This window comes from Eptatretus burgeri, chromosome 5, assembly GCF_056783735.1.
Source record: "Eptatretus burgeri isolate ZD-2024b chromosome 5, Ebu_testis_v1, whole genome shotgun sequence".
Taxonomy (NCBI): domain Eukaryota; kingdom Metazoa; phylum Chordata; class Myxini; order Myxiniformes; family Myxinidae; genus Eptatretus; species Eptatretus burgeri.
The window spans coordinates 123,766,992-123,794,581 of NC_140965.1; the positions used below are offsets into that span (position 1 = coordinate 123,766,992).

At 44.8% G+C, this 27,590-nt stretch overlaps 1 protein-coding gene across 6 annotated transcripts in view; it reads right to left on the reverse strand.

Annotated features, from left to right (window-relative positions):
* Nucleotides 1-27,590, reverse strand: part of BICC1 (BicC family RNA binding protein 1) — a 360,705-nt gene that overhangs the window by 129,570 nt on the left and 203,545 nt on the right. For 5 of the 6 annotated variants that reach the window (XM_085883536.1, XM_085883537.1, XM_085883535.1 and 2 more), the window contains 3 exons: nucleotides 12,421-12,474; nucleotides 11,018-11,206; nucleotides 7,792-8,037 (listed from right to left, as the gene is read on the reverse strand). In XM_085883536.1, coding sequence (XP_085739662.1) covers nucleotides 7,792-8,037; nucleotides 11,018-11,206; nucleotides 12,421-12,474 — 489 coding nt within the window. The remainder of the gene's footprint in view (nucleotides 1-7,791; nucleotides 8,038-11,017; nucleotides 11,207-12,420; nucleotides 12,475-27,590) is intronic. The other variant, XM_085883538.1, reaches the window with a different exon arrangement.

Below are 27,590 nucleotides of genomic sequence, written 5' to 3' on the forward strand. Positions count from 1 at the left end.
TGTGGCAATAAAAAGCGCCCAAACAACCATGTTTGCTTTTAACTGCCGTGCTCTATATAAAAGCAGGCAGGAGCATTTAAAAATTATAATATAACCCATGCTATCTACCTGGCAAATGCCTTCCTGCATGCATGCCACCCGCTCCCCTCCATACGCATTCCTCCAACCTCCACACAGTCCATGCTAACCATGCATGCACACTGGCGATATACTCATCCTTTCATTCACACACATGCATTAATCTCCCCACACCCACGCTGCACAGTGGTATGTCCCACGTGACTTTAATGCTGCAGCACGTACACTCCCCAAGCGCCTTTGGCACTGCACAGGTCGGCTCCCTCCATGCAGAAGCACATAGTTCCTGAGACGGCTACATAACCTCCTCCACAGTGCCATGAACCAGGGTGTGACTTACAATTTCTTTTTTCAGATCATGCGCCCATGAAACCGGTGCACCACACACACATAACCAAGCATGCAGGCAAGTACACACCCGAATGGAGAGTCGTTTTACCACGTCCGACAAGCTGTCTACGCACCTCTTCATTTACAGTAACTGCCAATGGTAAATATATTGCAGCAACTCTTCGTATATTTACATCAATGTTTTGTCAAGAAAGCAGATTGCCCAAAATGGTGTAAAGTAAAAACACAAATACACTCTTAAGTTGACATTTCAGGTCAGGTCAGGTTAGATATGGCAGCATGCGCCGGAGCAGCGCGTCACTGCGTCCACTTTCCGTGATACTTCAGGGACCTCCGTCTGGTCATTCCCCAGGCAGATAGCTGACCCATCCCCATCTTCTCGAGGTTCCAACCAACCTACACCAAACAGGAGGCACATGGTCGGCCCATTGGCCTCCTACACTCACGAGGCTCCCTCGCGGAGAGAATCTAGTGAGCAGGATCAGCATCAGGAAAACGAGCCACATGTCCATTCAACCACAGCTGATGCTCACGGATGATGCAGGTAACAAATCTCATTTGAGTTTTTCTCAGTAACTGCTCGTTGAACACAAAGTCCGACCAGCGATAGCCAAGGATTCTCCAAACAGACCTCGTACCAAAGGAATCACGTCTCCATCTCAGATCCATGGTAAGAGTCCAAGTCTCACATCTATAGAGCAGGACTGGAAGCACCAAGGATCGGAAGACTCAGAGTTTCATCCTCTTGCACAAGTACGGCCAGGGCCACACCCCTTGATGCACATAATCTGTGACTCCTTGGGCCCAAACCAGACGTCGATTGACCTCTGGATCACAGCCAGCAGACATATGAATATCACTACCAAGGTAATGAATGTCTCTCTCTGTGTCTGTCTCTGTGTCTGTCTCTGTCTCTGTCTCTGTCTCTGTCTCTGTCTCTGTGTCTGTCTCTGTGTCTGTCTCTGTGTCTGTCTCTGTGTCTCTCTCTCTGTCTCTCTCTCTCTCTCTCTCTCTCTCTCTCTCTCTCTCTCTCTCTGTCTCTGTCTCTGTCTCTGTCTCTGTCTCTCTCTCTCTCTCTCTCTCTCTCTCTCTCTCTCGCGCTCTCTCTCTTTTTCTCCATAACCTCAACATCCTCACCTCAAACAGGTACAGACAAGATAGCAGCATCCAATACATCATTAAAAGCCTGGATCTTAGTTTGGACCCAGGAAACCCATAATCCCAGTGGCTGTGACTTCTCATTCAGCACCCTAAGGGCCCCAAAAAGGATATCCGTCTCTGCAAAGATGACTGCATCATCTACGAAATCAAGATCAGGAACTTGACATTCCCAAACGATGCACCGCAGCTTGATCTCTCCAACATCCTCCCGAGAATCCAGTCCAAACAAGCATTAAAAAGGGTGGGGGCCAGTACACACCACTGAAGAACACCAGTAATAACTGGAAATAAGTTGGAGATGGTATCATTACATCTCACAGCACGATTAGGACTAGAGGATAGTTCAGACATCAGATTTCTCAGTTTTGGTGGCACCCAACAAAGACCATGAATCTTCCAGAGGGCACCCTGATTTACTGGATCGAACGCTTTGCATTGATCAACATAGTCTGCAAGCAGCCCCTGCCGAAACTCTCATCTATGTTCGGTGAGGACCCGAAGCGCGAGGATACGGTCAATTATTGACCTATATGGTGTAAAGTCTGACTGCTCTGGGCGCTGGTGATCAAGCAGATGGTGGTGAACCCTATCATGGATTATCCGAGCAAAGACCTTGTCCGACACTGAGAGCATTGTCACCCCTTGGTAAATGTTGCAGTCTTGGTGTTCACCCTGCCCTTTCCAGATGAAGGACAACAATGCCCTTCTTCCAGTCAGTTGGGATGATGCCTGTGGTTCAGGCAGAGCACATAACTGCATGCAACGCTATGAGAACAGAATTTCCACCAGCCTTGAGAAGGTCAGCATGGATTCCACAGATCCCAGGGAGCTTTACCCCATTTCAACCGGTTCACCACAGCATTCGTTTCCACAAACGACGGTGGACCACAGTTGATGGGAGGGTCAGCATTGGAGATGGTAACACCCCTGACATCCAGTTCAACAGCTGGTGGATCAGCCTGGTACAGCTGCTCAAAGGACCTGGCCCAGTGGGCCTTCACGTCAGACTCCTCTGTCAAGAGCCTACCACCCAGTGCTCTAACTGCAGTGCTCCGAGGGATGGGCTTGGATGAACACAATGCGCGAATTCCCCTGTAAGCGGGATGATAATCACTTGACGACGTGATGCTCTACCGCCTCACAGATTCCTCGCACTGAGGCCTCCTTGTCCACCCTGAGCGCAAGTACACTTTTATGCCTCAACGCCCTGAACAGCACAGCTCTACCATTCTGCCTGGCCCTGCGACTCTGGTCAATGGTATTCAGTGTCCGTTGAGAGACAAAATTGTTCTTAGCCCGACGGTAAGTTCCAAGACATCCACCAGCAACAGTAAGGATGGTGGTCCTGAAGGCACTCCACAACTCATCAGGGTTCCCCAAAGCACCCAGACCAACAAACTCACCACTCAGCCTGTTCATAAACTCCTCAGTTACCCTCTCATCCTTGAGCTTGCTAACATCCAGTCTTGGCTGGTATGGTACCATTGTCCCAGATTTAAGCTGCAACTTCAGAGTTGCTACCTCAAGCCGATGGTTGATGTTGAGGAACTGAGCACTTCGGTAGACCCTGCAGGTCTGGATCATCCTCCAGCGACCATCAATGAGCACATGATAAATCTCCTTTGCCACACGACCAGCGTTGGAATACAAACTCCAGCGATGAGCCTGTGGGCGTTGAAACCATGAACCCGTCACCTGAAGTCCATGATTTCGTGTGAAGTCAAGGAACTTAACGCTATTCTGGTTTACAGTTCCAGACCCATGGGGACCAACACACGTCTCACAACCATCCCTATCAGTTCCAATCAATGCATTGAAATCCCCCAAGATGAGAAGAGTATCTTGCCTGGGGCACTGATCAACCACAGACTCAAGCATGGCATAGGATGTGTCGTTCACGTTGAGATCGCTCGCTTCAGTCGGAGCACATGCAGAGACCAAGGAAACGACACCCAAAGGGTGACAAATCCTTAGTCTCATAATACGCTCATTGACAGGTGTTACGTCAATTATCATTGGAATAAGCTTATTAGACACAGTTACAGGAACTCCTTGGACATGGTAACCATCAGAGCGACCAGACCAATCGTAGGTGTACCCACCTGCCATGAACTCGCCACTATCAAGTCTCCGAACTTCAGAGAGTGCTGCAATACCGATGTCCAATGCTTGAGCTCATATGATAACAGAGACAGGTGATCATCCTCTTTTAGGGATAGGACATTCCAGGCACCCACCCGAAGGGACCACCTCAGGTTAACCCAAGGAGACCGCCATCTGGTGGATGACATCTCAGCAAACCCCGACACACAGTACCACAATCGGACCCGGGAAGGTTACCCCATGGTTTCCCTCCTATCATAAAAGAGTGGGGGTACTGAAGGCTTTGCCCCAATCCCGTCAACCAGTGAGCTACCCTGTTGAGGGCAGCTGCACAGGAGGTACTCTCGTGGAGTGGGTTTTTTGTGAAACTTCCAAGTAAAAAAAACAAATTCCACAAATTTAAGAAAATTCATGAAAAATATAAAACTAGAATATCTCGGTTGGATAAGTATCCACCCCACTTATAATAGTAATTGCAAATTAGCTTAGGTGTAACCAATCACAGTCACAATCACACACCATGTTAATTTGCATCCACCTTTGTTATATTATAGTGATTCTTATGATTTCAGAATAAAATCAGCTGTTCCTGCTGGTTTCCTCTGCTGGGTCGTGCATTTCACTGCAGAGACTCAACCATGAGCACCAAGGAGCTGTCAAAATACCTCCAGGGTAAAGTAGTGGAAAGGCACCGATCATGGGATGGCATGAAAATATTTTAAAGGTCTTGAATATCCCTTGGAGCACAGTCAAGACTATCAAGAAGTGGAAGGTGTATGGTACCACCAAGACCCTGCCAAGATCAGGCCGTCTCTCCAAACTGGATGACCAAGCAAGGAGGAGACTGATCTGAGGAGAGAGGCCATTAAGAGGCCAATGGCAACTTTGAAAGGGCTACAGGCCTTAATGGCAAAGACTGGTCACTCTGTGCATGTCAGAACAATATCCAAGCACTGCACAAGTCTGGCCCATGGTACGGTGGCAGGGTGGCAATAAAAGCCATTACTCAAAAAAAGCCCACCTTGATTCCTGTATGAGGTATGCAAAAAAAATCACTTCTGAGATTCTGAAGCCATTTGACGAAAAGTTTTTTGGTCTTATGAAACCAAGATGGAACTTTTTGGCCTAAATGCAAAACGTTACATTTGCTGCAACCAAACCCAACACAGCACAACACCCAAAGAACAACATCCCTACTGTGAAGCACGGTGGTGCCAGCATCATATTATGGGGATGTTTCTCATCAGCAGGGACTGGGGCACTTGTCAGGATAAAAGGGAAAATGAACGGAGCAGAGGAAAACCTGCTGCCCTCTGCAAGAAAGCTGAAATTGGGATGGAAGTTTACCTTTCAGCATGACAACAATCCGAAGCACACAGCCGAAGCTACACTGGAGTGGCTGAGGAACAAAAAGACAAATGTGCTTGAGTGGCCGCGTCAGAGTCCCGACCTAAATCCAATCAAAAATCTGTGGCATGACTTGAAGATTGCTGTCCATAAATGCTCCCCACTCAACATGACAGAGCTTGAACAGTTTTGTGCCGAAGAATGGACAAATATTGCCCAATCAAGGTGTGCAAAGTTGGTGGAGACCCATCCCAACACTCACAACTGTAAATGCTGCCCAAGGTGCTTCCAGCAAGTCTTAACTCGGGGGGGGGGGGGTGGATACTTATCCAACCAAGATATTCTAGTTGTGTATTTTAAATTAATTTTCTGAAATTTGTCGAATTTGTTTTTCCCTTGGAAGTTGTGCGTTACGATGTGTCAATAAAGGTGGAAAAAGTCTGATTTAATGCAATTTAATTCCAGGCTATAAGGCAACAAAAGGTGAAAATTTTGAAAGGGGGTGTGGACTTTCTATAGGCACTGTACATCTATACAAGCAAATTGCAGCTGTCGCTTTGCTGACGGCAATACTGAGGTGGGGAGAAAAAGAGGGTGGAAAGAGAGAGGAGGGAGTGTGAGGAGGTGGAGGGGGAAAGATAGAGGAGGGAGGGGAGCAAGAAGGGGTGGGGGAGCAAGGAGGGGTGGGGGTCGGGAAGGCAGCGTGAGCAAAGAGAAGGGAATGCATATGTGTGGTGGAGTGTTAATTATGATTCATACTGTCTCATCAAAATGATTCTGCAGAGAATAACAGTGAAGATGGAAGCATAATAATGTCTGAAATCCATTTTCTACTGGTCATACTATAAATACTGCCCAGACACAAACACCATCTGGACACGTCCAGAGCCAAATTCCTGTCTGGATAGGTCCAGAGACAAGCCCTACCTGGACATAACCACTGTCCAGACATGTATGGAGATAACCACTGTTCAGATACATCCATAGACTGAGAGAGGGGAGGGGAAAGTAAGGGAAGGGGAAGGAGGAAAAGAGAAGGGAGAGATGGAGAGGTGTGGGAAGATGGTTATACACTGTATGAGGAGGGGGTGGAGGGAGGATGGGATAATGAGAGAAAGGGGTGGGGATAGGGGAGTTATCAAAGAGAATATCTTTTGCTTTATGAAACTGAAGACCAAGAAAGAACCCAAAGAAGTTAACAGCAAAGATCGGGTCATCAGGAGGAACCTGGATAGGATTCGGGTTTCACCTGCTGCTCCACAACCCTCAAACCCATCCAGGCGCAGCCAAGTGAGCCTCTGTAAGAATTCACTTCTCCTTAGAGAGATGGATAATGAAAGAGGAATATAGAGATGAATGAGAACAAAAAGAAAGAATGAGAATGATTAAAAAGAGAATTATAAAATAAATAAGTAAAATAAAATAATATAAACTAGAGTAATTTGACTGCACGCAGTCGACGGGTATGCCTCCGCTCTCCCGCACAAACACTTGAGTATTGACATATTTGACCCTTGACCTTTATCATATCTGGCCCAAAATCTAATTAGTTAATTGCCCTGTCTAACTTTACCTTTGTACCAAGTTTGATGAAATTCTGTCCAATATTTCTTGAGTTAGGGCATAAACAGTAAAGTTTCAGAGTTTGACCTTGACCTTTGACCCTTGATATTTATCACATCTGGCCGAAAAATCTAATCACTTAATTTCCCTGTCTTACTTTACCTTTGTACCAACTTTGATGAAATTCTACAATTTGCTTCTTGAGTTATCGCGTAAGCGAAAATCCGGATGGATGGATGGACGGATGAACGGACAACCCGGAAACATAATTTATGCCTCCGCACCAAGGGTGCCGGAGGCATAAAAATTAATGTGAAAGGAACAAAGAACAAAGATTTCTCTCATTTTCTTCATTCATCAGCTCCTCAAAGTACTCCATCCACCTTCTCAACACACTCTCCTCGCTCATCAGCACCTTCCCATTTGCGTCCTTTATCACCCGAACCTACAGCACATCCTTCCCAGCTCGGTCCCTCTGTCTTGCCAATCGGTATAAATCGTTTTCCCTTTCTTTGGTATCCAACTTCTCATACAGCTCGTCATATGCCTTTTTCTTGGCCTTTGCCACCTCTCTTTTTGCCTTTCTGTAGTGTACTCCTTGTACTCCTGCGTACTTTCTTCATCTCTCTGACTATCCCACTTCCTTTTCGCCAACCCCTTCTTCCTTATACTTTCCTGTACTTCCTCATTCCACCACCAAGTCTCCTTATCTTCTTTCCTCTGTCCAGATGTCACACCAAGTACCTTCCAAGCTATCTCCCTCATCACTTCTGCTGTAGTTGCCCAATCATCCCACCCATCTTTACCACCATCCAACGCCTGTCTCACCTCCTCCCTAAATTCCATGCAACAGTCTTACTCCTTCAGCTTCCACCATCTGGTCCTTGGTTCAGCCCTCACTCTCTTCCTCAACCTCACCTCCAAAATCATCCTACAGACCACCAATCGATGCTGTCGAGCTACACTCTCCCCTGCCACCACCTTACAGTTTGAAACCACACCATATATATATATATATATATATATATATATATATATATATATATATATATATATATATATATATATATATATATAAAAATATATATATATCTATATATATATATATAATCATTTGCCAGGTGGCATAATACTGTGACTGCTAAAAAAAAGTATTGTAACATCGTTGTGCAATTGCAAAATTCGTACCAGTAGGCAAGCTCTTGTCGAGCAAACAGCGTCCATACTGCCATGTATGAAAATGGCCTTGTGAGGCATGTCGGCTTCAGTAAACAACACCTGTGCTGCCGTGTGCTGTGGGATGAGACTGCCATTGGTGCCAACGTGACCCATCAAGAAGTTATGATGCTGTGAAGCAACATCGATCCGACAGGTCACTGGAAAGGTGGTCCCAGGACAGCTTGTCAGATGTTCAATCAGCATTATGATGCCCTCCTGAACCATGGCACAGTCATTGGAGCCAGTTTATTCCAGGTTGTGGCAAAATTAAACATGGGAATGGATCAGCATGATTTAGGATAAGAATAGCACTTAAAAAAAAAAAAACCAAAACCGTTTGTTTACTTTTTTTCAAAGTTTCCAAAACAAGCGAGGTGTATTAATCAGGGCTGGGTGATCAAAAAGTAATAAAAACCTTTGAAACACAGTTTTAAATGTTAGTTTATTTATTATTTCTTTGTTTTTATTTAGCACTCTCCACTAAGAAGCATAAACAACATCTCTCTGCTGATTGTGAGAAAATAAACAACTGATAATCTACCTTCAAATAATTTAGTGCAATAAGGACCCTTATATTCTCATTTTATCACTTCAGGTTCGGTCAGGTCAGGTATAGGAGCATGCAAGGGAGCAGCACGCCGCTACATCCACTTTCCGCCGGCACTCCAGCGTCCTCCGTCTGGCCATCCCCCAGGCAGATTCCTGGCCCCTCCCCATCTCCTTAAGATGCCGATCAACCTGCTGTAACCACAATGCACATGGTCGGTCCATTGGCCTCCTCCACTCACAAGGCTCCCTCGCTGAGAGAATCTGGTGAGCAGGATCAGTCAGGAAAACGAGACACATGTCCATACAGCCAGCTGATGCTCACGGACTATGCAGGTAACAAATCCCATTTCATTCTCTCTCAGCAACCAATCATTGGACACAAAGTCTGACCAGCAAAAGCCAAGGATTCTCCAAAGAGATCTGGTACCGAAGGAATTAAGTCTCCATCTCAGACCCCTGGTCAGAGTCCAAGACTCACATTCATATAGCAAAACTGGAAGCACCAAGGACACGAAGACTCAGACTTTCATCCACCAGCACAGGTACCAGTAGCGCCACACCCCATGATGCAGTGAATCCATGACTTCCCAGGCCCGACCCAGGTGTCCATTGACCTCTGGCTCACAGTTAGCAGAGACCTGAACATCACTGCCAAGGTAAGTGAATCTCTCCGTGACCTCAACATCCTCACCACAAACAGGTACAGACAAGATAGCAGAATCCAAGATGTCATTGAAAACCTGGATCTTAGTTTTGACCGAGGAAACCTGTAGTCCCAGTGATCAGACTCCTCATTTAATACCCCGAGGGCCCCCAAAAGGATATCTAGAGTCTCCACAAAGATGACTGCATCATCAGCGAAATCAAGGTCTGAAATGTTAACATTCCCAAAAGATGCACTGCAGCTTGATCTCTCCGACATCCTCCCAATAATCCAGTCCATACAAGCAATGAAAAGTGTGGGGGCCATTACACCCCCTTGATGAACTCCAGTGACAACTGGAAATATGTCAGAGATGGTACCACCACATCTCACAGCACTCTCAGTACCAGAGTATTGTTCAGAAATCAGATTGATAAGTTTTGGTGGCACCCCACGAAGACCAAGAATCCTACAGAGAGCATCCTGATACACTGAATCAAATGCTTTCCAGAGATCAACATAGACTCCAAGCAGCCCCTGCCGAAACTCTCGTCTGCCTTTGGTGAGGACCCAACCGAATGCCAAAACCTGATTTTTGCTTCGTGAGTGCAGGGTAAAAATGGAGCAAGTGTTTGTATGTCCCTTCTATTCTTATTGTTTGGACATCTGGCCTGACGCCACCTACAATTGTAACTTCAAAAAAAAAAAATCATACATCCACCATTTAGTGATATGATAAGCTGATATGAAGACATCTTTGGAGGTGTCATATTTACAATCGCTATGCCCTCCTTGCAAGTTTTCCATTCAGTGTAAAACAACCTAAGCGACTATTAAAAGGATCATAAAATATTGAAAGGTTGGACCAGATAGGCCTCATTGGCCTTGTGAAGACAACAGTGCATGTAGGCCTTAGGCTTCAGGCCTCTGGTGTCACCCTATGGTGCAGTGCAATTGGAATCATCCCAGCTGCATAACAACAATGCATTATATGCACACTAGCAGTGGACATGTTTCTGCTTCATGTACATAACCCGGGTTATTATTTTTCCGGAGTGATTGAGGCAGCACTCTGTTGCCTATACACTGCCCAAATAAAGAGATGTCTCAGAAGAACGTGTTGCAAGCTTGGATCAAGATAGCCCGTAGGGCAGGTAGTCTGCTGGTATAACTAATGCAAGATAGCCCAAAGGTAAGTTTACTTCTTTGGCACCATCCTGTCAGATGCGTAAGGCTGACAACTTAATTTTTTTTCAAAACCCTTTATGGCTGCAATGTTATCATTAGAGATCAACATTGGAGATTTCCAGGCAGTCTGAGAGTAACCGCAAAAGTAAAATATGGAACAGGATATGTGGGAAAATAACCACAGGAATGAAACATAGCCAAGTTGGACAAAGAGTAATGGGTCTAATTTCACAACTTAGAGTGTTATGAGGGGGTCGAGAAAGTACATCCCTTGTGTCTTAAATAAATCAATACGAGTTATTTTATAAGGCAAAAGGAGACAATTAGACCAATCAAGACTGTGCAATACTTGCCAATCTTTGATTGTTTGTCCATGCTTTATCCTTTTTAAATGCTGAGTCTCATGCAAGGAAGCAGCACGTACCATTTTTAAGTCTTTGTAATGACTCTGCTGGGGTTCAAACAACCAAACTCCCAGACTCAGAGTGGATGGTTGTAACCATTACACCATCAATTTTGGTCACCATAGGCCATCTTTGTCTGGGAGTCTTTCTTCTACAATTCCTCTCTTCCCACTCCCCTTATGTTCTCATTCTTTCGCTCACCCATTCTTCTGTTAAGGGTCCCTCTGTGGTGTCCCTCTATCCTGTTGTTGAAGTTTCTCTAATTTCCACTGTGTTCTCGCTATTTAGTTTTGTTCCGTTTGATCTCAGGTTGTGGCAATCCTATGTTGCAATTAGTTGCCAAAGAAAGAAGCTTGCATTAAGGAATCCATAATCAAAAGGGAGGGACAACTTTGTTTGTAATCAGCACAACCTTGGTGGCAGCTCCCTGAGGCCCACGCACGACACAGATGGAGCCATATAGGGGTGCTCTAGGCTTGAGTGTGAGTGACAAGCCATAGCACTGCATGATGCATTGCAATGCAGGTGAGGACAGGTCAGGCAGGGGCTGTACCATACCAGCCAAGGGTAGCTCAAAAGACAGGACAAAGGGTACCAAGTCCTGTGTACAGAAGCACATGCATTCACTGATCAGTTCATTACTACACCAACAAGTAAAAAAGACATAAAATGATATAACCCCAATTGTTTTAGTAATTTTGCTGGATGGAGTTAAAGGTCCAGCCCACATTTATGTATAACTAAAATGCCCCCCAGTCTACCAGTTGGTCATCTTTGATCAGATCGCAAAATAAAGTGAGAGCCTCGTGTATGCAATCATGTACTGTGCCTGTGCCAAGTTTGAACAAAATCGGACCACGCATGTCTGAGAAATGCTTGGGGACACATTTTAAGTAACAAAATGCTGACCAGACGGCCATCTTTGATCTGATATCAAAAAAAATATTATGTGCATACGTAAGCCATCATTCGTTATTCGTGTGCCAAGTTTAAACAAGATCAGTAAATGCATGTCCGGGAAATGGTTGAGGACATGTTTGATACGAAGTGATTTTGAAAACTAAAATGGCCACCAGTCAACCATCTTTGATCAAATCACAAAATAAAGTGAGGTTCAAGTGTAGGCCATCATGTACTGTGCTTGTGCAAAGTTTGAATAAAATCGAACCATGCATGTCTCAGAAATGGTTGGGGACACATTTAAGTAACAAAATGGCCACCAGTCAGCCATCTTGGATCTGATGTCTTTAAAAAAAAAAAATGACATGCAGATGTAAGCCGTAATTCTTTATCTGTGCGCCAAGTTTGAACATGATCGGTAAATGCATGTCCGAGAAATGGTTGAGGACGTGTTCAACAGCAGGTTTTTTTTACAACTAAAATGGCCACCAGTCGGCCATCTTTGATCACATCGTGAAACAAAATGATGTGCATATGTATACCATCATGTGTTGTTTGTGCCAAGTATGAATAAAATCGGTCAAGACATGTCCGAGATATGGTTGCGGTAGCACGCACGGACATTGAAATTGAGATCAAATCCATAAGCCCCCGTTTCGGACTAAGGCCAACAGGGGCTAAAAAAACACTTTGTAATAAACTGTTTAATATGTCTCCCATTGTACTTAGCTCTAATCCAAAACCTAATAAAGTGAATAAAAATATGCATAGAAAGAACTCTTTAGAAGAGTAGGATTTCATATCGCAAGATGTACGTGAATGAATTTTGGGTTTATCAGAATTTTTAATCGATTGCAGTAGCAGGTTATGCAAGATATCAAGATTGAGTGTGTCATCGTGTCATGTGTCATTTACCCTGATCCTCACTCGTGCAGCTTCCACTCTGGAGGGAAAACCTGCGATGGAAACCTATGGGGTCAACCAAGGCAAAAGCCTTGTGAACATGATATTTCACATGATTATATTTTTTGCAACAAATCGTTTCATAAACACATTTTAAGCCAATATAAAATACATTGTGCATAACAGCAAATTACACGTTTAAGGGCAGAAAGTTAAAATGCAATAAGGCACCAGAAAATGGCTTCTAAACTTCATTGTTTGCCAGACTAAAATGTTAAATATAGAATTGAAATAATCAGATTGATATAAGGTCAGTCAGTCTGGAGTCATGTCAGGTTAAATCTGTGACCTGCTACAGGTACCATGTAAACCTGTACTAACCTGTTCCATGGTCGGGTTGTCGGCGACCAAACCGTCTCCCCCATCAGGTTTTCTGGTGAGGAGGGTGTTTGGATATGGACACCCAGCAGGATTAAGAACAAAACCTGTCAAAGGGCGGAGGAGCTCCTTGTGAGCCAACGGCCATCCATATCTAGTGCCCAACTGTGTCTGCGGACGTCCTCCTGCAGTTGGGTCACTTCTTATTAGGAGGTTGGTGGCAGGATTTGCACTCCGGCCACCGTAAAACCTTTCATTCCGCAAAACACAAAAACGCAAAAAAATCTGAAAACCCACACGGTGGGAGTACTTCCTGTGCAGCTTCCCTTCGCAGGGCAGCTCACCGGATGACGGGATTGGGGCAAAGCCTTCGGAACCCCCAGTATTTGATGAAAAGAGGGAAACCACGGGGTAACATCCCTGGATCAGATTGCGGGAGAGTGTGTCGGAGTGGTGCTGAGGTGTCGTCCACCAGACGGCGGTCTCCTTGGGTTAAGCGGAGGTGGTCCCTTCGGGTGGGTGCCTGGAATGTCCTATCCCTAAGAGAGGATGATCACCTGTCTCTGTTATCATATGAGCTCAAGCGTTTGGACATCGGGATTGCAGCGGGATAATTGTGGGTGGTTACACCTACTATTGGTCTGGTCACTCTGATGGTTACCATACCCAAGGAGTTGCCGTAGCTGTGTCCAATAAGCTGACCCCAATGATAATTGAGGTAACACCGGTCAACGAGCGTATTATGAGATTAAGGATTCGTCACTCCTTAGGTGTCATTTCCCTGGTCTCTATTTATGCTCCGACTGAGGGGAGTGATCTCACCGTGAAGGACACATTCTACGCCACACTCGAGTCTGTGGTTGATCAGTGCCCCAGACGAGATACACTTCTAGTCTTGGGGGATTTCAATGCATCGACTGGAACTGATAGGGACGGTTATGAGGTGTGCGTTGGTCCCATGGGTCAGGAACTATGAACCAGAATAGCACTAAGTTCCTTGACTTTGCAAGAAGTCATGGACTTAGCGTGGCTGGTTCATGGTTTCAGCACCCACAAGCTCATCGCTGGACTTGGTATTCCAATGCTGGCGTTGTGGCAAAGGAGATTGACCATGTCTTCATTGAGGGTCGTTGGAGGATCATCCAGAACTGCAGGGTCTACCGGAGTGCTCAGTTCCTCAATACTGACCACAGGCTTGTTGCAGCAACTCTAAAGCTGCACCTTAAATCCTGGAGAATGGTACGATCCCAGCCTAGGCTGGAAGTTGGCAAGCTCAGGGATGAGAGAGTAGCTGAGGAGTTTGCGAACAGGCTGAGTGGACACTTAGGGGGTCTGGGTGCTTTGGGGGGTCCTGAAGAGTTGTGGAGTGCCTTCAAGACCACCGTCCTTGATGTTGCCGGTGGATGTCTTGGAACTCACCGCAGGGCAAAGAAGAATTTTGTCTCTCAAGGGACACTGGATACCTTTGACCAGAGTCGCAGGGCCAGGCTGAATGGCAGAGCTGAGCTGTTCAGGGAGCTGAGGCGTAAAACTGTACGTGCACTGAGGGTGGAAAAGGAGGCCTATGTGTGAGGAATCTGTGAGGGGGTAGAGCATCACCTGTGGACAGGTGCTTCTCGTCCTGCTTACAGGGGAATTCGCGCATTGCGTTCATCCAAGCCCATTGCTCAGAGCACTGCAGTTAGAGCAGAGAGTGGTAGGCTCTTGACAGAGGAGTCTGAAGTGAAGGCCCGCTGGGCCAGTTACTTTGAGTGGTTGTACCAGGCTGATCCCCCAGCTGTAGAGTTGGATGTCAAGGGTGTTACAATCCCTGTTGCTGACCCTCGAATCAACTGTGGTCCACCTTCGCTTGTGGAAACACGGGCTGCGGTGAACCAGTTGAAACGGGGCAAAGCTCCAGGGATCTGTGGCATCCATGCTGAACTTCTCAAGGCTGGTGGAAATGCTGCCCTCGTGTCCTTGCATGCAGATTTGTGGTCTGCCTGGAACACAGGCATCATCCCAAATGATTTGAAGAGGGGCCTTGTTGTCCTTCTCTGGAAAGGGATGGGTGATCGCCAAGACTGCAACAACTACCGAGGGGTGAAGCTGCTCTCAGTGCCGGGCAAGGTCTTTGCTCAGATAATTCTTGCTGGGGTTCGCCACCATCTGCTTGAGCACCAGCGTCCAGAGCAGTCAGGCTTTACACCAAAGAGGTCAACGATTGACCGTATCCTTGCTCTTCGTGTCCTCACCGAACGCAGACAAGAGTTTCATCAGGGGCTGCTTGCAGCCTATGTTGATCTCTGTAAAGCGTTCGATTCAGTGAATCGGGATGTCCTCTGGAGGATTCTTGGTCTTCGTGGGGTGCCACCAAAACTGATCGATCTGATGTCTGAACTCTACTCTGGTACTGAGAGTGGTGTGAAGTGTGATGGTACCATCTCTGACTTATTTCCAGTTGTTACTGGAGTTCGTCAGGGGTGTGTACTGGCCCCCACACTTTTCAGCACTTGTATGGACTGCATTTTAGGGAGGATGTCGGAGAGATCAAGCTGCGGTGGATCGTTTGGGAATGTCAAGATCTCGGACCTTGATTTTGCAGATGATACAGTCATCTTTGCAGAGACTTTAGACATCCTTTTGGGGGCCCTCGAGGTGCTGAATGAGGAGTCGGAGCCGCTGAGATTACGGGTTTCTTGGGTCAAAACTAAGATCCAGGCTTTCGTTGACATCTTGGATGCTGCTGTCCTGTCTGTGTCTGTTTGTGGTGAGGATGTTGAGGTCATTGAGAGATTCACTTACCTTGGCAGTGATATTCATGTCTCTGCTGGCTGAGTCAGAGGTCAATAGACGTCTGGGTCGGGCCTGGGGAGTCATGGATTCATTGGATCATGGGGTGTGGCGCTGCCGGTACCTGTGCGGGAGGACGAAAGTCCGAGTCTTCAGGTCCTTGGTACTTCCAGTCTTGCTCTATGGATGCGAGAATTGGACTCTGACCAAGGATCTGAGACGGAGACTTAATTCCTTTGGTACCAGGTCTCTTCCGAGAATCCTTGGCTATCGCTGGTCGGATTTTGTGTCCAACGAGCGGTTGCTGAGAGAGACTCGGATGAGATTTGTTACCTGCATAGTCCGTGAGCATCAGTTGCGGCTGTATGGACATGTGGCTCGTTTTCCTGACGCTGATCCTGCTCACCAGATTCTCTCAGCGAGGGAGTCTCGTGAGTGGAGTAGGCCAGTGGGCCGACCACGTGCCTCGTGGTTGCAGCAGGTTGACCATCATCTCAAGGAGATGGGGATGGGCCTGGCATCTGCCTGGGGGATGGCCAGATGGAGGCCTCTGGAGTACCGGCGGAAAGTGGATGCAGTGATGCGCTGTTCAGGCACATGCTCCCATTCCTGACCTGACCTGAGATTGATATGAAGGAGACAAGTAATGACAGAAAGAGGACAAATCTGCATGAGACTAAAGTAAAATAAACTAGAAGGGCACTCGGTAGAGCGCACAACTGCGCCACACAACGCCTGATCCACAAGAACATATCCGGCCCAATACATTTTTCAAATATCATGCTATATATAGTTTTTGGCCCGTCTCAATGCTGAAGACTCACTTGGACAAGTTAGACTTGTACGAATGAACTCCCACAGGGTATATTTACAATTTGAAGGTGAGCGAGAGCACAGACGACAGATCGTTTGGAAATTAGGTAAGATTTTCATCGCATCAGAAAAAGAAACCAGAACATCTCACAAGAGTGAGGCTAGTTTCATATCATCATTCGCGACTTAATTTTGCGTTGGGTATCGCCCAGCGCATTTAATTTATTTTTTAATAACAATTTTAAGAAAGTGGGCCGAAAGGGCCATTTCTCGGCCCAAAGGGCCGGATTCGCACTTTGGGCTCAGTTATTGCCTGGGGAATGGTCTCGAGAATATACCTGTGAAGTTTGGTTCGGTTTCGTCCACTAATAACCGAGACATAACAATTTTAAGAAAATGGGCTGAAAGGGCCGTTTCTCGGCCCAAAGGGCCATAATCTCACTTTGGGCTCGGTTATTGCCTGCAGAGTGACCTCAAGAATATACCTGTCAAATTTAGCCAGGTTTCTTTCAAGAATAACCGAGAAATAGCAATTTTGAGAAAATTGACTGAAAGGGCCGTTTCTCAGCCCAAAGGGCCGGGATCGCACTTTGGGCTAAACTAATGCCTGGGGCATTGTATCGAGAATATACCTGTCAAGTTTGGTTCAGTTCGGTTCACTAATAACCGAGAAATAACAGTTTTAAGAAAATGGGCCAAAATGGGCCGTTCCTCCGCCCGAAAGGCCGCAATCGTACTTTGGGCTCAGTTACTGCCTGCGCATATGTGTGTAGTTTATGCCTGTCAATTTTCATCGAATTCTGTTCACGAATAATGGAGAAATAGATGTTCAAATGAATTGTATGCAAGAAAAGAGAGAAAGCGAGCAGCGCTTTGACCCTGTGGAGCGGAAGACCCCACGGGGTAAAAATTATCAGATACAAATCCGGATTCGGATCTTCACCAAAATTGAATCAATTCTTCCTTGTCACACAACCACCGGGTCCATCAGGTGTCATCTGAATCCGTCCACAACGTTTTGAGTTTGCATACTTTCTGTCATTTTTGTCCCGATCTCTCAATGGTGACGAATCATATTAAAAATTATAGTAGCTGGATATGGATTCGGATCTTTGCCAAAATCTAATCAGTTCGTCCTTCTCACACACCCAACCTGTCCATAAAATTTAATCTGAGACCGTTCACAATTTTTTGAGATATCCTGCACACAAACAAACAAACAGACAGAAACGGGTGAAAACATAATCTCCTTCACCTTCGGTGGCAGAGGTAATAAACTAGAAAGCACTTTGACATTGCGACGTTTCCAGATGTGCCTCCAACCACATTATTACATCATCATACAAACTTGTACCAAGTTTGATTTAAATCCGTGAACCCACATTCAAAACATTGAACAATCCTGGCCAGACCATGTAACTGATCAGGTTGACATTAAAAACACACATTCCCCATGACTATTAGATCATAATTGTAACGTTTCATGTTGGCTGATGAAGCGGTTCAAGAGAAATAATATTTTTAAGATCTTTGTTCAATCCAATATGGCTGCCAGACCATGTGACCTATTAATTCTTCATGAACAACCTGGTATCACCGAGGTCAGGTCAGGTATGGGAGCATGCGCCAGAGCAGCAAATCGCTGCTTCCACTTTCCGCCGGTACTCCAGGGGCCTGCATCTGGCCATTACCCAGGCAGATGCCTGGCCCAGCCCAATCTACTTGAGATTCCGATCAACCTGCTACAACTACGAGGCACGTGGTTGGCCCATTGGCCTCCTCCACTCACGAGACTTCCTCGCTAAGAGAATCTGGTGAGTAGGATCAGCGTCAGGAAAACGAGCCACATGTCCGTACAACCACAGCTGATGCTCACGAACTATGCAGGTAACAAATCACATTTGAGTCTCTCTCAGCAACCGCTCGTTGGACACAAAGTCAGACCAGCGATAGCCAAGGATTCTCCAAAGAGACCTGGTACCAAAGGAATTAAGTCTCCATCTCAGATCCTTGGTCAGAGTCCAAGTCTCACATCCATAGAGCAAGACTGGAAGCACCAAGGACCTGTAGAGTCGGACTTTCGTCCTCCCGCACAGGTACCGGCAGCGCCATACCCCATTATCCAGTGAATCCATGACTCCCCAGGCTTGACCCAGACGTCTATTGACCTCTGACTCACAGCCAGCAGAGATATGAATATCACTGCTGAGGTAAGTGAATCTCTCCATGACCTCAACATTCTCACAACAAACAGGCGCAGACAGGACAGCAGCATCCAAGATGTCATTGAAAGCCTGGATCTTAGTTTTGACCCAGGAAACCCGTAATCCAAGTGGCTCTGACTCCTCATTCAGCACCTCGAGAGCCCCCAAAAGGATATCTTTTTTTTTTCTTTTTTTTTCCTTTCCAGAGAGGTACAACAAGGCCCCTCTTCCAATCAGTTGGGATCTAAAGTCTGCGAATGCATCATCTGCGAAATCAAGGTCAGAGATCTTGACATTCCCAAATGATGCACTGAAGTTTGATCTCTCCGTCATCTTCCCCAGAATACAGTCTATACAAGTGCTGAAAAGTGTGGGGGCCAGCACACACCCATGACAAACTCCAGAAACAACTGGAAATAAGTCAGAGATGGTACCATCACACTTCACACCACTCTCAGTACCAGAGTAGAGTTCAGACATCATATCGATCAGTTTTGGTGGCACCCCACGAAGACCAAGAATCCTCCAGAGGACATCCTGATTCACTGAATCGAATGCTTTACAGAGATCAACAGAGGCTGTAAGCAGCCCCTGCCGAAACTCTCGTCTGCGTTCAGTGAAGACAGGAAGAGCAAGGATACGGTCAATTGTTGACCTCTTTGGTGGAAAGCCTGAATGCTCTGGATGCTGGTGATCAAGCAGATGGTGGCGAGCCCAATCAAGAATTATCCGAGCAAAGACCTTGCCCGGCACTGAGAGCAGTGTCACCCCTCGGTAGTTTTTGCAGTTTTGGCGATCACCATTTCCTTTCCAGAGAGGTACAACAAGGCCCCTCTTCCAATCAGTTGGGATGGTGCCTGTGTTCCAGGTAGAGCACAGAACTGCATGCAATGACATGAGTGCAGCAGTTCCACCAGCCTTGAGAAGTTCAGCATGGATGCCACCGATCCCTGGAGCTTTACCCCATTTCAACCGGTTCACCGCAGCCTGTGTTTCCACAAGCGAAGGTATTCCACAGTTGATTGGAGGGTCAGCAACAGGGATTGTAACACCCCTGATGTCCAACTCGACAGCTGGGGGATCAGCTTAGTACAACCGCTCAAAGTAACCGGCCCAGCGGGCCTTCACTTCGGACGCCTCTGTCAAGAGCCGACCACCCTCTGCTCTCACTGCAGTACAATGAGGGATGGGCTTGGATGAATGTAATGCGCGAATTCCCCTGTAAGCAGGAGGAGAATCACTTGACCATAGGTGATACTCTACCCCCTCACAGATTCCTCGCACATAGGCCTCCTTGTCCTCCCTTAGCACACGTACAGTTTTACGCCTCAGCTCCAGGAACAGCTCAGCTCTGCCATTCAGCCTGGCCCTGCGACTCTGGACAATGGTATCCAGTGTCCCTTGAGAGACAAAATTCTTCTTTGCCCGATGGTGAGTTCTAAGACATCCACCGACAACATCAAGGACAGTGGTCTTGAAGGTACTGCACAACTCTTCAGGGCCTCCCAAAGCACCCAGACCCCCCAAATCTCCACTCAGCTTGTTTGCAAACTCCTCAGCTACCGACGCATCCTTGAACTTGCCAACTTCCAGCCTTGGCTGGGATGGTACCATTCTCCTGGATTTAAGGTGCAACTTCAGAGATGTTACAACAAGCCGGTGGTCAGTATTGAGGAACTGAGCACTCCGGTAGAACCTGCAGTTCTGGATCATCCTCCAGAGCCCATCAACGAGGACATGGTCAATCTCCTTTGCCACACCAACCAGGGTTGGAATACCAAGTCCAGTGATGAGCCTGTGGGCTTTGAAACCATGAACCAGTCACCCGAAGTCCATGACTTCTCGCAAAGTCAAGGAACTTAGCGCTATTCTGGTTCACAGTTCCAGACCCATGGGGACCAACACATCTTATAACTATCCATATCAGTTTCAGTCAATGCATTGAAATCCCCCAAGACGAGAAGAGTATCTTACCTGGGGTACTGATCAACCACAGACTCGAGCATGGCGTTGAATGCATCCTTCACGGTAAGATCACTCGCCTCAGTCTGAGAATCAACAGAGACCAGGGAAATGACACCTAAGGAGTGACGAATCCTTAGTCTCATAATACGCTTGTTGACCCGTTTTACCTAAATTATCATTGGAGTCAGCTTATTGGACACAGCCACAGCAACTCCTTGGGCATGGTAACCATCAGAGTCACCAGACCAATGGTAGATATAACCACCCACCATGATCTTGCCGGAATCCGGTCTCCGAACCTCAGAGATTGCTGCAATACCAATGCCGAAACGCTTGAGCTCAGATGATAACAGAGACAGGTGATTATCCTCTTTTAGGGATAGGACATTCCAGGCACCCACCCAAAGGGACCGCCTCAGGTTAACCCAAAGAGACGCCGTCTGGTGGCCAACACCTGAGCACCACTCCGACACACTCGCGCAATCTGACCCGGGAATGTTACCCTGTGGTTTCCCTCCTATCATCAAAGATTGGGGGTCATGAAGGCTTTGCCCCAATCCCGTCATCCGGTGAGCTGCTCTGCCAATGGAAGCTGCACAGGAGGTACTCCCACGGAGGGGGTTTTCAGATTTCTTTGCATTTTTGTGTTTTGCGGAATGAAGTGTTTTTACGGTGGCCAGAGTGCAAATCCTGCCACCAATCTCCTTATAAGAAGTAACCCCACTGCAGGAGGACGTCCGCAGACACAGTTGTGCACTAGATATGGATGGCCGTTGGCTCACAAGGAACTCGTCTGCCCTTAGACAGGTTTTGTTGTTCATCCTGCTGGGTGTCCATATCCAAACACCCTCCTCACCAAAAAACTTGGTTGGGGAGACGGTTTAGTCGCCGACAACCCGACCATGGAACAGGTTACTACAGGTTTACATGATACCTGTAGCAAGTCACAGATCTAATCTGGCTATCGCCTTGGCTTGGGGAACATGTGTGTGAAATTTCCCCTCGATCTGTCGTCGTTCTGGAGAACATTATTTTAAAGGTTTTCGGGTCAATATGGCTGCCAAACCGCGTGACCTATGACATCATAGGTGGAGAAGTTTTTGTTCCTCATGGATAGGTTATTTCACCTGTAAAGTTCCACCTCCATCTGTTGTCATTTCGGAGAAGAATATTTTTGAAGCTTTTTATATTAAAAACAATATGGCTGCCAAACCACATGACTGATGATGTCATCAATTTTTCTCCCACATACAATTTAGCCTTAGATGACCCTCAAGTTTTCGTACTGATCGGCCAAAGCGTTTGACATTTGCAATGATGACGTCATAATGAAGCCACACTTGTTTCCCATGGGGAGTACTTCACATTTGCCAAGTTTCAATTCTTTCCATGGAGCAGTTTCAAAAGTTTTTCCTTTTTTCCACATGACTGCCACACCACATGACTTATGACATCATAATTATCATTACATTAGTCGTCACACCAATGGTGAAAATTGTGTTTATCCGATAAGTGGTTGCAGAGAAAAACAGAGAAAGTCAGCATGGACGGGCGGACGTACATACATATGGACAACCCGAAACCATGCCACCGGTGACATCGTCAGTGGAGAACTAAAAAACTAAAAAAGAAAAAGAAAAAAAAGCTCTTTTTTTTCTAAATGAGAACAGCATTCTGGAGGTGGTTCTTTCCTCCTCTTTGTTCCAGGGCTTGAAGCAGGCAGTGCGCCACCACCTCGTGTCATCCCCACCCTGGGCCATGATCTTCATTACCAAAGTAACCCCTGTGACCCAACCCATGAACCTTCAAACTTGCTGATTTCAGTGTTTTTATTTAGTCATTTATTTATTTATTCTCTCTTCCTTTCTCTCCTCCAACCCCCTCCACTTTGCTGTTCATCACCTCCTTTGGTTGTTCCCAAATGTTTCCCCACTTCCCCACTACCCCTATGTCAGTTTAGCCTTGCTCTTCCATGAGCCTGGCTCTCGTGAAGTAAAAAAAAAGTACATTAGCACAAAATCCTTAGAAAACACGTGTCATGTGATGCAATGACATGAGTAGGGTGAATATACTGATTCTGGCTCACTTTTCCCCATGTAAATGAATGGGGGATTTTCAGCGATTCATTTTTTTTCCCCTAAAAAGTAAACCCCCTTTTTATCCCTTTTTTTCAAATAACCAATGCAATAAGATTTGTTCAAGTAGTAAAGTAGTAATGTGATTTGTTCAAGGTGATTCTAATGAAATATCTGAAACACGTAAGCCTAGGGACACTCTTTTTCAAATAACCAATGCATATTGTTTAGCTCACTCATTGAACCTATAAAGACTTGTTCATTCTCAAATTCCTTCAATAGTTTAATTTTCTTTGCACAATAATCCCCATCAAAAATATTTAAAAACAAAACATTTGAATCTTTATATTTTTTAAGATACCCCTTTTGTGCCATTACGAAATGATAAACTTCTCTTAATGCTCTTGTTTGACCACCTCCTGAGCCGCAGGTTATTTCTGTTAAGCCACGCCCACTTTTCATAAGCCCCGCCCACCTTTAATGGAATTTAATAAGCCCCGCCCACTTTTCCTTAAGCCCCGCCCACTTTTTCTAAGCCCCGCCCAATTTTCTAAGCCACACCTACTCTTACATCATTTCCAGTTCTTCTCTGACTCACAAAGAAATCACCAGAAAATTCTAGAATGTTATGCTTTTGAAAAATTTGCCTGGGCTTGCCCATGGAATTTCCAAAGGAAACCACACCCACCAGTCTTTCCCAAAAAACCTCAAGCCCAGGCTCCATTTTAAACATTTTTTTTTGCTGGCAATGGTGTGCTGTGTGCTTGCCTGGAGATCGACTACTTGTATGGAACTAAACCTTCAAGTTGATGAACTGGATTCAAACCTCTTATCCATTGAGGTAAGATTTTATTTCCCTATTTTCAGTTTGATTTAAGCATCGACTCATTTAATAATTAAATAACTTAATTAATACATTATTATTTTCTCTCACAGGAAATTGTATCTGAAATACGAAATGAAAATACTGCTTTTACTACAACTTGGGGTGAAATTGTTGGCTTGGTTGAAGACCTTGTGAGCGACCAAGACCCACAGAACGAGCTAGGCCTTGAGTGGGATGACTTTGGGGTTCCTTGGAGATCGACTACTTGTATGGAACTAAACCTTCAAGTTGATGAACTGGATTCAAACCTCTTATCTGTTGAGGTAAGATTTTGTTTTCCTATTTTCAAAGTTTGATTGAAGCATACTCATTTAATAATTAAATCACTTGATTAATACATTATTATTTTCTCTCACAGGAAATTGTATCTGAAATACGAAATGAAAATACTGCTTTTGTTACAACTTGGGGCGAAATTGTTGGCTTGGTTGAAGACCTTATGAGCGACCAAGACCCACAGAATGAGTTCGTCCTTGATGACCCAACCAAAGAGTTATACCTTGGAGACCAGCAAAATCCTGAAAAAGAGTTTTGCAACAATAGTACTCATTGTGAGTTATCAAGACAATTCCCCCTGAACAAGTTATACCTTGATGAGCCAGAATACAAGTTTTACCTTGGAGACTCACAAATTTCAGACATTTTGAAAAATGGAGTTTTCCTTGATGATCCACAGTAATACTATGTGAGATATATCACTGAAACCCATAAAGAATTGGAAAAATGGAGATTTCATTGATGATCTGCAGTTATACTATGTGAGATCTATCACTGAAACCCATAAGAATTGGAAAAAATGAAGATTTCCTTGATGATCCACAGTTATACTATGTGAGATCTATCACTGAAACCCATCAAAATTGGAAAAATGGAGATTTCTTTGATGATCCACACTTATACTATGTGAGATCTATCACTGAAACCCAACAAAATTGGAAAAATGGAGATTTCCTTGATGATCCACAGTTATACTATGTGAGATCTATCACTGAAACCCAACAAAATTGGAAAAATGGAGATTTCCTTGATGTTTTTTTTCTGTTTTCATGATATAAACTAGGGCAAAACCATTATTATATTTACCCTTATTAAATTATTTTATTTGTTGTTTACTAATCGTGGCTCCACAAAACTCATTCGCTATACCAAGTGGATAATATTCTTCCTTACGAGACTGATTTAATTGTTCCAGGTCTTCTTGGTCAATTTTAAATGACCAATTATACCCTAAATCATTCATTTCATACCCCCATTGTTCTATTCTCATGCAAACAATACTCCCTTCTTTATAAAAATTTATTTTAATTCGAACTGTGAATTCTGTATGACCTGGAGATAAAATCAACACTTCTGTATCTTTGGAATACACGGCCGTTTTATTTAAGGATATATATTGTGATAAATCGCTTAATCTCACCAAGTCATTCGTGTCAGTCGTGCTTCGATAATTTTTTAATTTATAAGCATTTTTCATATTAATATTTTTGGTTATATTATATTTATGTCGTTCAGCCTGTGCCTTTGCGTAATAATTTGATAAATCAATATCGAGTTCTTGGGATACACCAAAGACAGAACCATCTTTACCAACATAAGTCATTTATATTAGATTAAAAATAATGTCATAAATTTTTTTGTTTTTGTTGAGTTGAAATAACACATATAGACATTATTGACCACAACACTTGGAATTTAATTAATGGACTTGAAATGTTTGATAAACACCATTCTGTAAGAATTTTACAACTTCAACAGGTGGGGGAAGACCAAAACTATCAAAATAATATTTGTCTTGACTATTAAAAATACAAACCCAATGAGAACCTTTCCCATTATTATCTTCGAAGTTCATAATAATATTCTTTGTATGTTTAGGCACATTTGTTAATTAATCTCTCATACAAATAACCATATTATGAATTTTTAATTTCTTACAATATTTTACAAGTTGTAAATTTGATGTTGTATTCTTTCCAAATTATTTAAACCACTCATCAATGCTCATTTATTTATGACAAAGATCATCAATTTATGTCGTTCAGCCTGTGCCTAACATCAATGATCTCTCGGACTCTCTGGAAAATCCTCTATTTCTCTTTGCCGATGACTCCACCCTCTGCCGTACCATCTGTCATCCCTCAGACCGGCAAGCAGCAGCTTCTTTGCTCACTGCAGATCTGGATAAAATCACAAACTGGTCCAACACGTGGAACATGTCTTTCAATCCAGACAAATCTCACACTCTCACTATGTCTCTTCGAAAGGACCGTTTACAAAACCCCCCCATCCACTTTCTCAACAATCCTCTGGAAGAAGTCTTTTCTTTCAAGCTTCTGGGTCTCACTATCTGCCATGACCTTTCCTGGGAAAGTCACATTTCCAACCTTGCCTCAAAAGCCAGTCGCCGACTGGGAATCCTCCGTCGTGCAAAGTCCTTCCTCGGCCCTCTTGAGCTCCTGACCACTTACAAAGCTTTTGTCCGTAGCCTGATGGAGTACTGCTCTCCCCTCTGGGCTGGTGCTCCTGCCTCCCACCTTTCTCGACTTCACGCTGTCGAAACCAGGGCTTTTAAGATCATTGGCATCTCCCGCAATGAAGCTGAGTCTTTGGGCCTCTCACTCAATCACTGCAGGTTGGTCGGTGGTCTTTCTGTCTTCTACCGACTCCTCTCCAGCCTTGCCCCCCCTGCTCTCTCTGCGATTTGTCCCAACCACATTTCCACAGGGCGCTCAAGGTCCGCCAACAACCCCCTTCTGGTAAAACTACCAAAATCACGAATCACTGCTCATCTTCACTCTTTCATTCCTCTTTTTTCCCGCCTTTGGAATAAACTTCCTCACTCTATTCTTTCCCATTCTTCCCTCCAGGCTTTCAAAACAGCTGTTCACCACCACCTCTTATCTTCCCCCATCCAAATCCTCGATCTTTTCTACCCCCGATAATCCACCCAAGCCCACTTCCTTCAATTCTCCTGCTTTCCTTCCTGAAAGTCCCTTTAATGTCCATCTTCCCCTCGCCATGTTCCCCGTCCCATCCCCATCCCTCTCCCTTCCACAGTTCACCTGTGTCTGTTCCCCAATGTTTTGTCCCTTCCACTCCCGCCCCTCTTGTCTCATGCCTCCTTGCTGTGAGTTGTGTGTTAGCTCTCATACGAGCCTCGACCAAGGTATACAAAAAAAAATAAAATAAAAAAAAGATATAATCCATTACCTCTTTTCGTTAATTTTACACCTGCTTGTGCGATTGAAGAAAGCATATCTCCAACTACCAATCTCGCTTTATCAGGCAGACCTTCAAGTTTTTCAGCAAAATCTGCAATTACACCACTTCCACTAATTTGATTCTCCAACTCTTTGTTATGTCTTTCCAATTCTTTTTGAGCTTGGAGTTGAGCCTTCCTTTCGTTGGCAGTTTTTACCACTGTTGAAATACCACCCGTCAATGCTCCAACCGCACTTAAACCAGCAAATAAAGGAATTAGAAATGGGAGAAATCCTCCACTCGTCTATCTTATTGAATATTTTTTCAACATTGGTTTTGTCAGTTTAATTTTAAGTGAGCCAGTATCATTCAAGATTTTAACCTGTTCTCTTGTGAGCAAAACATCAATTCTTACTGCTCCTTTTCTCTGAATTGTATTAACGTTAATCATACAAGGCTTTTGATTTTGAACACAAGATGATAGTTTATGAAGATTGATTTGATTAACATATACCCCAGTTAGTACTTTGCCACTCATTTATTTAACAAAAAATTGGGTGAGACTAATCATCACACCATTATCTGTATTAATCTGCAATTCTGTTTCTTCCAAAAGCAAACAATATGTATCAACTTCACTCTCTCCTCTTTCAATGTATAGGGAAGTATCCACTCAATCAGACTTTATAGTTTCCTTTGGAGCGCTCAGGTCAAACGCATAGATTGTATGCAAACTTTTAAATGCTGTCATATCCAAAATAGGTTCTTTATTTCCATTACTTTCACACAGCTTTTGGTAAGACTTGTATGCTTCAGCAAAATCATTTTTTTCCCAATTAATTTCCAATCTATCTCGTGGCTAAAATGTTCCATCAAGAGAAACGCGAA